The sequence below is a fragment of the Elephantulus edwardii genome, unplaced genomic scaffold (assembly GCF_000299155.1).
Source record: "Elephantulus edwardii isolate Elephantulus edwardi_28Jun2011 unplaced genomic scaffold, EleEdw1.0 scaffold00367, whole genome shotgun sequence".
Classification (NCBI taxonomy): Eukaryota; Metazoa; Chordata; class Mammalia; order Macroscelidea; family Macroscelididae; genus Elephantulus; species Elephantulus edwardii.
Window position 1 is genome coordinate 220,925 of NW_006400117.1, and position 14,987 is coordinate 235,911.

At 37.3% G+C, this 14,987-nt stretch overlaps 1 protein-coding gene across 1 annotated transcript in view; it reads left to right on the forward strand.

Moving 5' to 3' along the window:
• OPA1 (optic atrophy 1 (autosomal dominant)) overlaps window positions 1-14,987 on the forward strand; it is a 99,966-nt gene that overhangs the window by 50,211 nt on the left and 34,768 nt on the right. Inside the window, exons 22-26 of the mRNA XM_006902086.1 lie at window positions 3,419-3,584; window positions 5,440-5,592; window positions 7,815-7,923; window positions 8,580-8,659; window positions 13,380-13,520. Coding sequence (XP_006902148.1) covers window positions 3,419-3,584; window positions 5,440-5,592; window positions 7,815-7,923; window positions 8,580-8,659; window positions 13,380-13,520 — 649 coding nt within the window. The remainder of the gene's footprint in view (window positions 1-3,418; window positions 3,585-5,439; window positions 5,593-7,814; window positions 7,924-8,579; window positions 8,660-13,379; window positions 13,521-14,987) is intronic.

Sequence of the window (14,987 nt, forward strand, 5' to 3'; positions counted from 1 at the left end):
TCTTATTGATGAGTCAGAAAACAAAAACTCTATAGAGAGAAATATGTGTTTCACTTATAATGGGACAGTAGTATCTGTTTTCACTTTCTCATTTCTGAGTAAGACCAGTCTGTACTTTTTGTAATATGTAGTTACTATATTGTAAACAGTTTGCATTTTAAATTGACTACTGTTTGTAGTTTTTATTAGCTAGTAGTTGCATCATTTTGGAAAATCCTCGTAGAAATCCATTTTAAAACTATCACCTTTGGTTTAAGTTTTATTTGAGTTACACATTATTAAATTTTAGAATGGAGCACTATAACACAAAATTATGTTCTGTGAAACTTGAACAAGTCTTGTATAATAAGTAGCCCTGAAATATTTGCAATTGCATTTTAATGAAAAATTTAAAATTGTAGTATGTTAGTTTATTGGGTAAGGACTTATGCTTTGAACCCAAAGGTGAGCAGTTTGAATTCATCTTCCTCCGTTGGGGTGGGAAGTAGTCCGTCATGTGATTTAAAGCCTCCGAAAACCCACAGGACGGTCAGCTGTGAAGTACTTCCTACTCAGTATTCAACAATATTGTTAAAAACTTCATGTTTTGAAACAGATCTGAAGTTACAAATACTTATTCTAAGTATTTTCTATACTTCTTCTGTTTGCACCAGTGGAAGTCGGCAAAATTGAGCTTAAATAGTAGTCGTGCTCAGTCTTTCAGTTGAAATTCTCTATCTGTACTTTTTCAGTGTCAGTGTTTGTTACTTGCCGAGAACGGAACTCCTTCTCTATTTTTATCTTCTCTTATCTAGAAAATGAATCTCATCTACGCTTGGTATTGATCTATCAAACCTATTTACAACATAGAAAGCTATGGTGGTCTAGTGGGTAGGAAGCTACACTGCCAACCCACAGTTACGAGGTTTGAATCCACCAGCTTCTCTGAGGGAGAAAGATGGACATTCTTTTCCCGTGTGGCTTATAGTCTCTGAGAACCCACTGGAATGTCAGCTATGAGTTGGTTCCATCTCAATGGAAATGAGGGTTTATTTTTGAGACACAATATAAATTATTGTGTGTATTGTGTTCTTGTTGTAAAATTTACATCTTAAGCCTGTGTGGCTTTGTGTAAATTATTTTGAAGTTGTGGAAAGTAAGTAGATTCTTATCTTTGTCTCTCCATGTGTATGTGTGTGAGAGAAACAAGGAAATAGAGTGAGAATATCAAGTGGGTTTTTGGCCATAAGCGGGACTTAAGGGACACAATAAAATTTATGATGGTGGGGATGGAAGTGTGGGTTGGAGGCCAGCAGCTTGGTGCTGATGTGGCAGGCTGGTAAGCAGCAGCTGCCTGTGGTCAGTTAGGAAGCAGGAACCTCTTTGAGAAGATTCCCTCAGGCTCATGGGGACATGGGGATGTGGATTTTTGTCATGGTTTTCTCTACAGAGTATCTGGAATGTCACTTCCTAGTCCACAGACTCTGAGGAAGAGACCACTCCTTTTCTGAGACAGGAACATTAAGAAGTCTCCATCATCAGAAGTTAGATACCTGGTCTTCTCTTTCAGAAATCCTTTTCATTTCTGTTTTAAATGACATCTGTTTAGGAACCTGTAGAAGATAGTTTTCTTGTAACTTGCCCCTGAAATGTTTTTACTGTTTGTCATGGCCTCCATGACTAAACCAACTTTACCCGCTGGTTTTCAGTTGATGGATCCTCTTCTCTTTGCCTGTTTTCTGATTGTAAAATACCTGAGTAGTAGTATTGATAGGTGCTGGCAAGTCATCTACGACTCATTGCAACGTCATGAACAGTTGGACAGTGGATCTAAACTATGCCCTGTCCTGTGTCATCTTTTTCATTTCTCATATACTTGAGCCCATTGTTGCAGTTACTGTGTCAACCCATCTTGTTGGGGGTCTTCCTCTCTTTCATTCACACCTCCACCTTTTCATGCATGATGTCCTTCTGCATCATGACTGGCCCCTCCTAACAACATCCCCAAAAAATGTGATGCAAAGCTTCACTGCTTTGCCTGCAAAGAACCCTTAGCTGCACTTTCTTTAAGATATGTTTATTTTTTCTCTTGGGCACATATCCAAAAGATAGTATCCTTAGGAAATTCTGTACTCTTCTCCAACACCACAAGACAAACCTCTGATTCTTTTGCCATCCTTAGTCATTGCCCAACTCTCAGATGCGTAACAAGTAATTGAAAAGACTATGGCTTGTATAAATGCACCTTAGTCTTTAAACTGACATCATTGTTCTTTAATACTTTAGAGAGGTCCTTGACAGCAATTTTACCTAAAACAATATTCTTGATTTCTTGACTGCTGGGGCCAATATTTTGATTGTGGATCCAACCGAGGTGAAATCTTGAGTATTAGCAAGAGGTAAAACTGTGACAAAGTTTATTGACTCTGAAGAATTTTACACATAAGATTTAGTCAGTAGTATTAGTTATAGACCCAAGAGAGCACATTTTGGCTTTTGGACAACAGGGACGTTTTGTGCTGTAGAAAGATATAATGGTAAAATCATACTATGAACTTTTCAGTCTTCCCTTGCACTCCAAAATAAACGTGTAAATTTATTTTTTTTAAAAAATAACCAACTTTACCGTTAGGTAAATAAGAGACTCTCATAGCATAGTTCACAGTGAATTGCACTGCTTATCCAAAGGCAGCACGTCTCTGACAACTGAATCCACCTCAGCTCCAAGGGAAGAGCCTGCATGGTCTCCTCCCAGACAGTGTTCAGCCTCTGGAAACCCACTGGAGGGTCAGCTATTACATAAGTTAAACAAGAGCATGAAAAAATGCTCCTACGCCTTAGGGAAATGCAAAGTGTGACCGAGAGATAGCGTATTATGGGTGCCTAAATTTAAAGTGACACCAAAGAGTTGGCATGGATGTGAAAGGTGAGGAGTTCCCATATCTAGTTGGTTAGAATGTAAAAGTATAAAATGCCAGAACCATTTTGGAAAGCAGTTTGGCACTGTAATTGAAAGTGAATCATAGACCTGCTATATGATCTAGCTAGTTCTACTTCCAGGTTTTTACCCAAGAGATAGGAAACCATAAAGCTACACAAGACTTATGTGTGAATGTTCATAAGAGTCTTATTTATTCAAACCCCAAAATGAGAACAGCCCAAATGTCCATGACCAGGTAGATTCTTAGTAACACATTCTAGGATTGCATTTATGTGAAATTGTAGAAAATATAAACAGATCTAATGATTATGACTTTCTGATACAGTAGTTATTCACCCATTACCTGAATTATGGTGATGTGCAGATGTCTATGAAACCCTATCAATTTATATACTTTAAACAGATGCAATTAGTTATTATAATTTAATGAAACTTCAGTGAAACTGTTTTTTCTAATTTTACCATTGCATTTCAGTTCTTTTTCTTTTTTAATTTTAGGGAAGAAATTCTCCAACAGTCTTTGTGGGAAAGAGTATCAACTCATGTGATTGAAAACATCTATCTTCCAGCAGCACAGACCATGAATTCAGGAACATTTAATACTACAGTGGATATCAAGCTAAAACAGTGGACTGATAAACAGCTTCCTAATAAAGCAGTAGAGGTTAGGATATAATTTAATTAAATGGGTAAGAAGCATTATCTGTAGGGATGAGGAGCTGTGAATTTGAGGTTTTATTACCATCACAGCCACTCTCTTTCTCTTTAGTGTTTTACTCCATTGTTGTAAAATTTTAATATTTGGTATTAGATGGAGGCAATTGATTCTTTCTCCAAAATAGCATTTTTTTAAAAACTGACAAAATTTGCTTGAGTGAAATATTTTTAATTTCTATAGGAGGAGAATTCTGTAAGGGAAATATTTAATGGATAAGATATTTCATTTATTTGTTTTCTCAAAGACTGTTATACTTAAGTAATCATTTTCTTAGTTCAGCTCCATCAGATTAGGCAAGACTCCTAAGAGTACTTTAAATAAAAATGCCATTTTTATTAATGAGCAAATAATATTTTAAATTATATTTTATGTTATATTTTAGGTCTACTATCTATTTTGACTATGTGATTCCAGGGCTAGTTACTTAACCTTTATAAACTTTTGTTTCCTCATCTATAAAAATAGGACTGATAATGTTTCATACCGTCTGGGAGTTTAGTGAAAACTAAGTGAGTTAATACATATAGATTATTTAGACAGTTCTCAGCCTATAATAAATGTCATCTGCTGTTCTCATCCTCCTCCTATCCTGAGTTAGACAGCCATAAACATTACTTTTCTAAAGAGTGGTTGTTCTAAGTGTTACTGTTATCTCCTGTGTTGTTTGTAGAGGTCAGTGTTAAAATAGTTTTATTTTTCACTCCCTACCTTAGAAATAAAATGCTAGCTTCTCATTATTCACCTCTCCTGTCTAGCTCCAGCCCTACCTTCTTCCTATTCTGTTCTCTGTTTCCTCTAACTTCCCTTTCCAGAACTCTGACAGTCTCCTTTCCTGAGTTAAATATTGTTGAACCCTGATCAGTTCTCAGCCCATTCACCCTAAAGTAATTAGAATGCTGCTACTGCCACTTGACTAACTGACCTCATGGCTCCTATATTTTTCCTGAGTCCTTTTCCCTGAGAAGAGATTTTTATATCCTAAGTTTCAAGCAAGCAAAAGAAGTGGCCTTTTAAAAAGCAGTCATTCTGTCTCACGCTGATTCTCCCCTTGAATTGAGTAGTTGAAAGGACATTGTCCTGTGGAGAGTCTGGAAACATAGATCTTAAGATTGAGTCCATTACTGTGTATACTTTCTTTATCTGTCACATGACAGGGCTAAATACAATACCCAACATAAAAAGTCCCCTTACACATAAAGTTGATTTCATTCTTGATTACATTTGTACCTGTTGTTCTTTTTCTCAATCAGGTAGTTGAGCATTATCCATAATATGAACTTGAATAATAGCTGTATTTGAAAGTGTTGGTTCAGGTAAAAACATTGAATAATTAGTTAAGAAATGGTAACATTTTTAGTTTGGAGGAAGCAGGCAAACCCCAGGATCTGCAAGCTGAGATGAAGTCTGGTGGCCAACTGAGAGTGCGCACTTTCTCTAGAGGGGCAACTACTTTAATTCCTGCAAGTCAGATAAAACACTATGAGTGTACAGTGTAGCCAGAAAGTTCCAGAAGGACTGGAAATAACAGATTTTTTTATAGGGCGTCTCTTGAGATATCATTGTTTGCAACAAAATTCTTTAAATTTTTGGCTGTGTGTATAAGCAAATTACACCAAATGTCTTCCCGTCAGCCCCCACCTTCTATCCTCACCATTGCTATGTTTTTGAAAATGTAGTTTTATGTGTATTTTCTGATAAGCTGATCTGTGTCATCTTAAAGGCGTGTGTACTTTTTCATGTTCTGTATTACATAAATGTATAACGCATAAACAAAGCTGTTTTATCTTGTAAATAATTCCAGGTTGCTTGGGAGACCCTGCAAGAAGAATTTTCCCGCTTCATGACCGAACCAAAAGGAAAAGAGCATGATGACATATTTGATAAACTTAAAGAGGCTGTAAAGGAAGAAAGTATCAAACGCCACAAGTGGAATGACTTTGCAGAAGACAGCTTGGTATGACATTTGCATATCATTATTCTGGCCTCGTGCTCTTTTATAATTTCACACACTCATCCTTTTTTCAATAGGGAACTATTTTTATATGACTACTCAATTAGATTTTGAATTTGAAATAGTAAAGGAGAGAAGAAGATACAGGATCATTAATTTGCCCTTTACCATTTTTTCTCTGTTCTTCTAAAGTCTGCTTTTACCATTTCTTTCTCAGCTATCATTTCAGAAAGGAAGTCAGACTTGTAGAAAGCAGACTTCTATTAACATGAGTCTGAACTACAGATAGCAGCTTCCCATTTCACTCGCTGTTGTAATAAAGAAATTAAAACGAAGATATACATTGATTTTCGGTAGTTTTGAATCAACGTGTTGGAATCCTAAAATCATAATGCCACCTTTCATCTACAAAAAGCTCACTGTGTTCCAGGAACTTTGCTAAATATTTTGCCAGCATTATTTTGTTTCACTCATATACAGTCCTGTGATCGTTGAGCCCTGGTGACATCTTACCCGCAAGATCAGCAGTTTAAACTTACCCACTATGGGAGAAGTATGGCCGTCTACTTTCTATGGGGTAATTCTGCTCTGTCCTCAAAGAATTGCTATGAGTCCTCATTGACTCGAGAGCACACGATGTTATTGTTACATTTCTGGAATTCAGTCCTGGCTCTGATTTGAAATCCTTGGCTTTTGACCACCACCTGATAAGCTTTTGTTAAGCACCTGCTCTGCTCAGAGAGTTGTAAGAGGCACTGTTCAGTAGGAACATTGAGGACCAGATTTCTAGGGACATACATATGCCAAGTTATCTATCAGAATTATAATTTCCTTTTAAAGAGGGGTCTATACTTAAACAATTTTCATTTTTCCTGAATACGTTTTAGATTGGCATGGTTAAAAAACTGATGCTGTTTTCATTAACTTATTCTGTAATTATGAAATCCTCTTTCATTGCCGCAGTGTCAGAACCAGGTCATACATGACCCTCTAGAGGGTTTTCAGAAGCTGTAAATCTCATGGGAGGAGATTGCCCATGTATTTTCCCACAGAGTAGCTGGTGGATTCGTTGGCTTTACAACGCTCTACCACCTAGGCCACCAGAGCTCTATTAAAAAATTGAGAAATCAATTTTTTTGTTTTAATAAATAAAGTGGTTGTTAACTACCCTGTTTTATTACTGATCTTAACAGTTACATATAATTAGTACTTCCCCTCCCTCTTTTCTGAAAACCTGGTACATGGATTATGTGACAAAAACAGAAGATGATCATGTTTTACATATTACCTCCTCATGCCCTGGTTTTAGATGTTGCAGGATTTTTTTTTTGTAGTTTGTATGTAGGGTCTTTCTCTCCATCATGATAGAGCAAGAAAAGATTCACACTGTTAACAATTTCATCTTAACTTTTATCCACAATTAACACAGTTGGTACCAGCAATCAGGAAATCAGGAGACTTAATGCTCTGGGAAAGTTGTAGTCACAGACCTCTCCAAATTATTGAGGAGTAATGATGGCAGTTTAAGGACTGAGGTGCATTTCATTCAGGCCATAGTCTTTCCGATCACTTGCTGTGCATGTGTGAGCTGAACATTGAATAAGGATGACAGAAGAAAAATTGATGTCTTTGAACTGTGGTGTTGGAAAAAAGTACTGAACATCCCAGCGACTGCCAAAAGTACGAACAAATATGTTTAGGAGAAAGTGCAGCCAGCATGCTCTTTGAAGGCAAAGATGATAAAGTTTTGTCTCACATACTTTAGGCGTGTTACTAGGAGGGGCTATTCCTAGGAGAAGGACATAATGCTCAGAAAGGGTTGATGAAGAAGAAGACCCTCAACCAGGTAGATTGAAACAGTGACTTCTGCAGTGGGCTCTCATGTGTCAGGAAGTTTGAGGATGGGATGGGCTTCAGATCTGTTGTTCACGGGTTCTCTGTGGTCATGCTTGACTCAGCGGCACTGAACAGCACCTTTCTGAACATCTTAAAAATAGTCAACTCATTGAATCTGGACTAAGAGAAGATCTTCACTATTTAATATTTAGACAGAATGCTGACAAATACACACTTAAGAGATCCTGTATTTTTGTGAGAGGCACATACTTGTATGCTATTTCAGTTGCATATATTCTTTTGTATAGTCACTGAATTGTCTGTTTTTGTAAAATACTAACTTGATAAGACGTAAATTAAATTTTGTTTGTCCTTCTGTTGCTTTTTAGAGAGTTATTCAACACAATGCTTTGGAAGACCGGTCAATATCTGATAAACAGCAGTGGGATGCAGCTATTTACTTTATGGAAGAGGCTCTGCAGGCTCGTCTCAAGGACAGTAAGTACTGACGTGGCCATTGAGTTCTGGGTACTCAGCAGAGATAAAGAAGTCGCCCAGCTTCGTGAACACCTGGAAAAATACCAGCCTTTCTGGGCCTTGGTTATTAGCACTGTAATTGAATATTATTTGTGTATTTTTTCAGTGAGCTGCCTAGAATTATTAGAATTGTGAAAGAAGTTGAACTTAATGCTTATATATACTCAAATTCCAAAATGCTAAAATTCAGAATATTCTATTTATTAACTGTACTTCTAGGAGCTATATAAGCAATTACACTGGTTTTATATTCTATAAACAAAGATAATTAACATCTTAGGCATGTACTGTGTTGCTATTGTGTACTGTTGAGTCAACGCTGGCTCATGGCTCACCCTTCAGTAGGTTTTCAGAGGCACTTTAATCACACAGGAGGAGATTGTCATTTTCCTGTGGAGCAGCTGGTGGATTTGAGTCACATGCCTTCAGACTACCAGCACAACTCTTGACCACTGGACCACCAGAAATCCCAAACTGATCATGCATTTTTTTTTCTTACTTAAACGAGACATTTATACTGATCTTTGTAGTTATTTAGAAAGTCCATTATTCATTATCATTTACATGTTTCATAATGATGATCTTTTTAACGAATTATTTTTTTTTTCTTTTCCTAGCTGAAAATGCAATTGAAAACATGATAGGTCCAGACTGGAAAAAGAGGTGGTTATATTGGAAGAATCGAACTCAAGAACAGGTAAAAGGAAACCAATGTCTGGTTATCATTTTGCTCATTTTAATTCAGACTTTAGACATCTTTTTGTGGTGTTTCATTTAAAGCAAAGTAGCTTTGTTCCTGAAAGAAAAGATAAGTGAAACATGCCCTTTTGTAGTGGATTATTTTGTCCATTTTAATTCTCTACTTGAGTTATTTCAGGGAACCAGAAAAACATTAAACAAGAAAAAAATAACAAAGATGCAACAGTATGTAAAATGAGTGTGATTAGTAAAAAAAATAATGTGGGAGGTATTTTTTTCAATCTGTTTTTACTATATTTTATCTGGATTTTTCTGTAAGTAGTGTATTTAAATTATTCACTTAACAGCACCTCAGAAGAGTAAGACAGTCAGGACAAAGAGCATTTTAAGAATGAGTAAAGGAAAAGTGTAAGTAGTTCAGTTTCTCACCATCATCATCCTCACCTCTAGCCCTTTCTGTTTCTTTCAGACCTGTAGCTTCTTTTCCCAGTTAGCATTATCTTTTAAAACAGTTTCACTTCTGTATTCATGCTTTAATAGAATATACACTAAAATTTAGATTCTAAATACTTAAATGTAACCATAAATAACCAAAGGAGCGTGTCCAATTCACTTGTTTGTTTGTTTTATTTATGCATTTAAATAAGGAAAGAAAGCTAAGACATGGGGCGGGGGAGGGGGATGAGAGTGGTTTTTAAAAAACTATAAAATGATAGGTTGTTATGTTGTTAAGTGCCATCGAGCCATAGACGACTCATAGTGACCCTGTGAACAAAAGACCTGAATACTTGTATACTTTCATCATTTCTCCACGTTCATAGAGTTTCCAGAGGCAGGCTATTTCAGAAGTGGATGCCACTTTTGCTTCTAAGCTTGTTTTAATCAGGGAGCGCCAACAAACACTGTCCACCATGGGTAACCATTATCGCATTTGACACATCAGTGTCATAGTGTTCAGCATCACAGCAACCATGAGTTACCTCTGTACAGCAGCTGGACAAACCAGTATATACTATCTTTATTTTCTCATTTATTTTGTGGTCCCCTTCTTTGTTGTCACTTTAGATAAAATTACATAATTAGTACTCTATTTCTTTTTCAATTTCACAACCCTTCTTTTTTCATAAACGGTCTTTTAGATGTTGGTCTCAAATCATCTTAAAATAGTAACACTTTCGTTTTCTCTTGGTCTCTTCCATGATTTATGTGAAACTTGAAATAATTGAAAAAGTGAGGAGGAGGCCGAGTCATTGGTGGGACCATGCATATGTTCAGTGTGCATCAGTTATCTCTGTTCCAGAAGGCCTGAGAGCCAGAGGCCTTTATTTCTAGGGATCTGTCAGGGGTTTCTGACTTAGACAAGAAGAAGCTTTGATTTGGAAAAGTTGTTAAGGCAGATAAAGTCCAGAAAAATGTGATCTCATACTTTCAAGGCTTAGGGAAATGAGACCTAGAGTCTGTCAGAGACATTCATCTATTGCAGAGTTTCAGCGGCCTCCTGATACAAATGCTTTGGCCACTTTCTCACTGAGAGAGACATAATCCCTGATTTGAAAATATTCTCAAGAACTTGAATCCACTAGGGATCCCTCCAAGGAACAGAGAAATTAATTTCAAGGTTTTAAAGTAAAAGTTCTGCAGCTAGAAACCCATAAGAACTCCTCCCCATAAGGTTTTGAGGGAGGAGGCGTTAGGCTCAATTTGACCTTGGAACAGAAGCTGAAATTTGGAATGGAGGGGCAGAAGCACACCAGAATCATGAGGGAGTATGGTATGATTCTTTTGGAGGTGGTTTTTTCTTTTTTTCTAAATTCAGCACCATGTCACACTCATTGAGTCAGACTATCCATGCACGTTGGAGGAAATCGTGAAGAGGGAGAAGGATAAGTCAAGATTCAGATCTGCTGTTGAAGGATCACTGTGAGTCATAGGCAACTCAGTGATGCCTGACACCAGTCTTCTCTTTCTTCCATTTCTGGATGTTCCACTATTTGGAGATTATCTGATTCTAGAAGAAGTTGAGAGTAATCCCAGATCTCATGAGTTTAAGTAGCTGTGTAATAATTCTTCTCATCTTTTGAGTGATAAATTTAGCAGGAAAAGAATAAAAAATGTTTGTTCTGTGGTAAAGATGTTAAATCTTTACTACCTGGTAACTCTTTCATGCATTTGGTAGGTTTCTTAATTTTCTAAGAAAGTCCACTCTTCTGAAACAATTTCACATTGTCTAAAGGGAGTGTCAGAGATGTGCTCTTGGCAAAGGACAGGGCAGGGTTCAGATCTGTTCTTCATAGGGTCATTGACCTCCACTTGAGCAGTCAGCTTGAGCTGAGCTGTACTCAACAGCTCCTAACAGCAGCAGCAACAATAAGCAGCAGATCTGTGGGAGATCATTGTGAGGGTAGATGGGAGGCTAGTTAGGAACACCTTTCTCAAGAGATGCCCATTTCCCTCAGACTAGGCATGCAGGTGTTAAGCAAACAGTGTTATGATGTTTTTTTGGCTTGGGTGTTTTTTGGGTTTTTTTCCCCCACTAAGTAATACTTCTTCAAGGAACTCCGGTAGCATAATTCAAATCAACCACCAACTACAGGAGAAGGGGGGGCATTCTTCTCCTATGCTGAGCCTCTGGTGGTTCGATTCCACCAGTCAATCTGTGGGTAAAAGGTCATCTGTTTGATTTACAACTTCAGAAACCCAATGGAAGAATCCATCTAACTGGTGGCATACTGCAGAATATATAGGACAGTGGCAGAAAGATGGGTAGTCTCCTCCCATGATGATTTACAGCTTCAGAATGTTGACGGAGGGTTTGCTGTGAGTCGGAAGCAACTCCATGGCTGTGGGTTTAGTTTTTAGTTGGCTTCCTTGTTTGGAAGTTGTCTTCCTCGTCATGATTCTGTTTTCAAGAATAATATATTTTTAGATGCCCTGAATTTTATGTATCACGTCAGTCCCCACCTTACCCTAGTCCTGAAGGATATTTGTGTCCTATATAATATGTCGGGAGCTCTGGTAGAGAAATCCACAGGGAGTTGTGCTGTTAACCCAAAGATGCCAGTGGCTCCAAGGGAGAAAAATGGGCACTCTCCTCCCTTGTGATGGACAGCCTTGTAAAGGGCCAACCAGGAGTCATTCCCCACTCCTTTGTGTTACTTAAGGAGGGTGGCAGGGAGGTGAGATACTTTGTATTAAAACCCATATTTCATGACAATTTCAGAAATGCTTCTTGATACAAGATGTCTTTCGTTGGTAAAAACCCATAGTATTAACAAAAAATTTAAAGTAGAAAACAATTGAATCATGAAAAGGTTAATAAAAAGACCTTTAAAATCATGCTAGGTGTTTTTACATTCAGTTACTTTATCAGAAAAGAAATAGGAATTCTTTGACCAACTGACATGACACGTGAAGAAATGCTCAAAATCACTGACAATAAGAGAAGTGTAAATCAAAACCATAGTAAGATACAATCTCACCTCAGTAGCAGTAGGCAAAGTTTAGCAGGACAGCAAGTAATAAATGTTGAAGAGGATATGGAGAGATAGGAACTCTCATACATTATGGGTGGGATTATGAAATGGTAAAGCCACTCTAGAAGTCATTTTGACATTTCCTCCAAAAGTAGAACCTGGAAACTCTGTATACCCAGCTATTGCACTAGTAGGAATAAACCCCAAGGAAATTAGAACTGAGACACAAGTGGACATTTGTATGCCAGGGTTCATAGCAGCATTATTCACAATAGCACGAACATGGAAACAGCACATATGTTCAACCACAACCAAATGAGTTGAGAAATTGTGGTACATTCACACAGTGGAATACAGCACTCAGAAGTAATGATTTTGAAAAATACTACGTAACCTGGGAGAGACTGGAGAACATTATGCTAATACAGCCTCATTAAGGACAAATGCTGTATAAGACCATTATTGTAAAAATAGAAGGATAACTAAAACATGTATGGGGACCCAAGAGAGAAGAGGTGGGTCCTCACTTCAGAGGTGTGATGATGGATAGGGGCAAAATCACAGGGTTGCACAATTTGGTGGGTAAAGGATGGGGGTAAAGGAAATGGGAAAGTTTGGGCGGGGATCTGAAATGACAGGGTTATTATGGACATAGTGTAATGGTGATTAAGTTTATAATGAATGGGAGTGATTGTATGAAACACAACATTAATGAAGAATAATGTGAAACACAATGTGTATGAACTTTGTAAGCAAACCATATAAAATAAAAATTAAAAATAAAGATCCCTGCCTGCAGACTTTACCAAAGCAATAAATCATCTGAACTCCCAACTAAAAAAAGAAATAGGAATCCTTAATAGGTACTCCAGTTCTTACTATGAGCCATTTACAAAACATTATCTCTTCATAAATGTTCAGGATGCTTTCATTTGCATCCAGACCATATCTGAATGTCAAGAAAGATGCATCCTGAGGTGCCTTATGCTGTCACTTCAGTCATAAGAAATGTTTTGGCAAGCATAAAATATGATAAAGAGGGCTCATTCCTACTGTATCCCCTTCTCATTAATCCCTCTGTTCATAAACCCGCTTACCCATTGCCTTTTTTTCTTCTTTGTTGAGATTAAGTTTATAGTGCCTATCCCACAATAGTACTATGTTTATTAAGATTGGAACTCAGTATTTACAGGTGTGCCAGATTATGAACCATCTAAACATGGCCCTTTTCTAAACATTTTCCAGTGTGTTCACAATGAAACCAAGAACGAATTGGAGAAGATGTTGAAATGCAACGAAGAACACCCAGCTTATCTTGCAAGTGATGAGATAACTACAGTCCGGAAGAATCTTGAATCCCGAGGAGTAGAAGTAGACCCCAGTTTGGTAATAAATAATGTGTTATTCCTACTTCTTTAACGGTTCACTAAAAGGTGGCAGCTTCTAATGCACTGCTTAGAAATTTAGGTGCTTGATTTGATTTTCATCATGTGGTGTTCAAAGTAAAACTCGATTCATTTTGGTTGTGTAGTAAGGTATAGAAATTTTACTGTCTGAATTGATTTTTGTCAGGCTGATGCTTTAATTTGTGAATGGGAAACTGAAATTTAGAGAAGGGATGTTTCCGAAGCATGCCCAGAGGTAACCCCTCACCTGATCCCTGCTCCACATCACATTAAGAGTGCACAGTGTTGGTGGCAGGGTGGGGGGGGAGTACAGTGTATACACATATGTTCTACAGTCAAATACTAAGTGTTATCACTTAACTAGATCCTCCTACAAGGATCTAGGTTTAGAATAAATACAAATGCATAGTTTTATTATACTAGATACAGACCTCAAATTTTTCTTTACCTCAGTTTCTTTCTTTCTAATACATACAAGGATAAAAATAGTCTGAAAATATGACTTCACTTATGAGGCTTCGTTGTTGTTGTTGCTAAGTCTCGTTGAGTTGCAAACAACTCATAGTGACCCTGTGAATGAAAGACCTGAACACTTGTGTAACTTCCATCATTTCTCCAAGATCATAGAGTTTCTTGAGGCAAGTTATTTACGGAAGTGGATGCCACTCCTGTTTCCAAGCCTGTTTTAATCGGGGAGCGCCACCAAACACTGTCCACCATGGGGAGCCATTATTGCATTAGACACATCAGTGTCACAGTGTTTAGCATCACAACGACCACGAGTTACCTCTGTCCAGCAAATGGACAGACCAGTGCTTTACCACATAGGAGAATTTAGGCAGATTAAAAAAAAAAAGCTAGTGTGTGTGTCTATACCATACCTCCTACTTAGTTTGAGCCCATAAAAGGATCAGAACTCATTTTAATATGAGTGAAACATGGTGAGAAAAATAAATCTAGGGGGAATGGTATTAATACTAGGAATTCCAGAACCAAAAATGAATTATTTTAAAAATTATCTGCCAGAACCTTTCTGTACTTGAGAAGTGAGTGTACTTGTTTTAAGTTCCACCAGAGGGCAGAAAGAAAAGTAAAACTCAAAGCTGTTAAATACATTAAAAATCTAGAGTGGTTTCTAAATGATGAGACTATAATTACTGACTAAATGAATTTTTTTAATTGAATATCGATTGTATAGTTTCCAATTTTTTCTTAGTCTTGTTTATAATAGTCTTCAGTTTAGTATTTAACACTGTTGATATTTGGATTAATATATTTCTTTTTTAAAAATATCCAACTGCCATAGAGACTCTGGGGTGAAATCTGGCACTGTGGGTAAAAACACTCAGTTGTTCCCCATGAACTTGGCAGTTTGCACTTACCTGCCACTCTGTAGGAGAAAGAGGCGGCCGTCGACTTCCATCACAGTTAATAACACCTGTGGAAA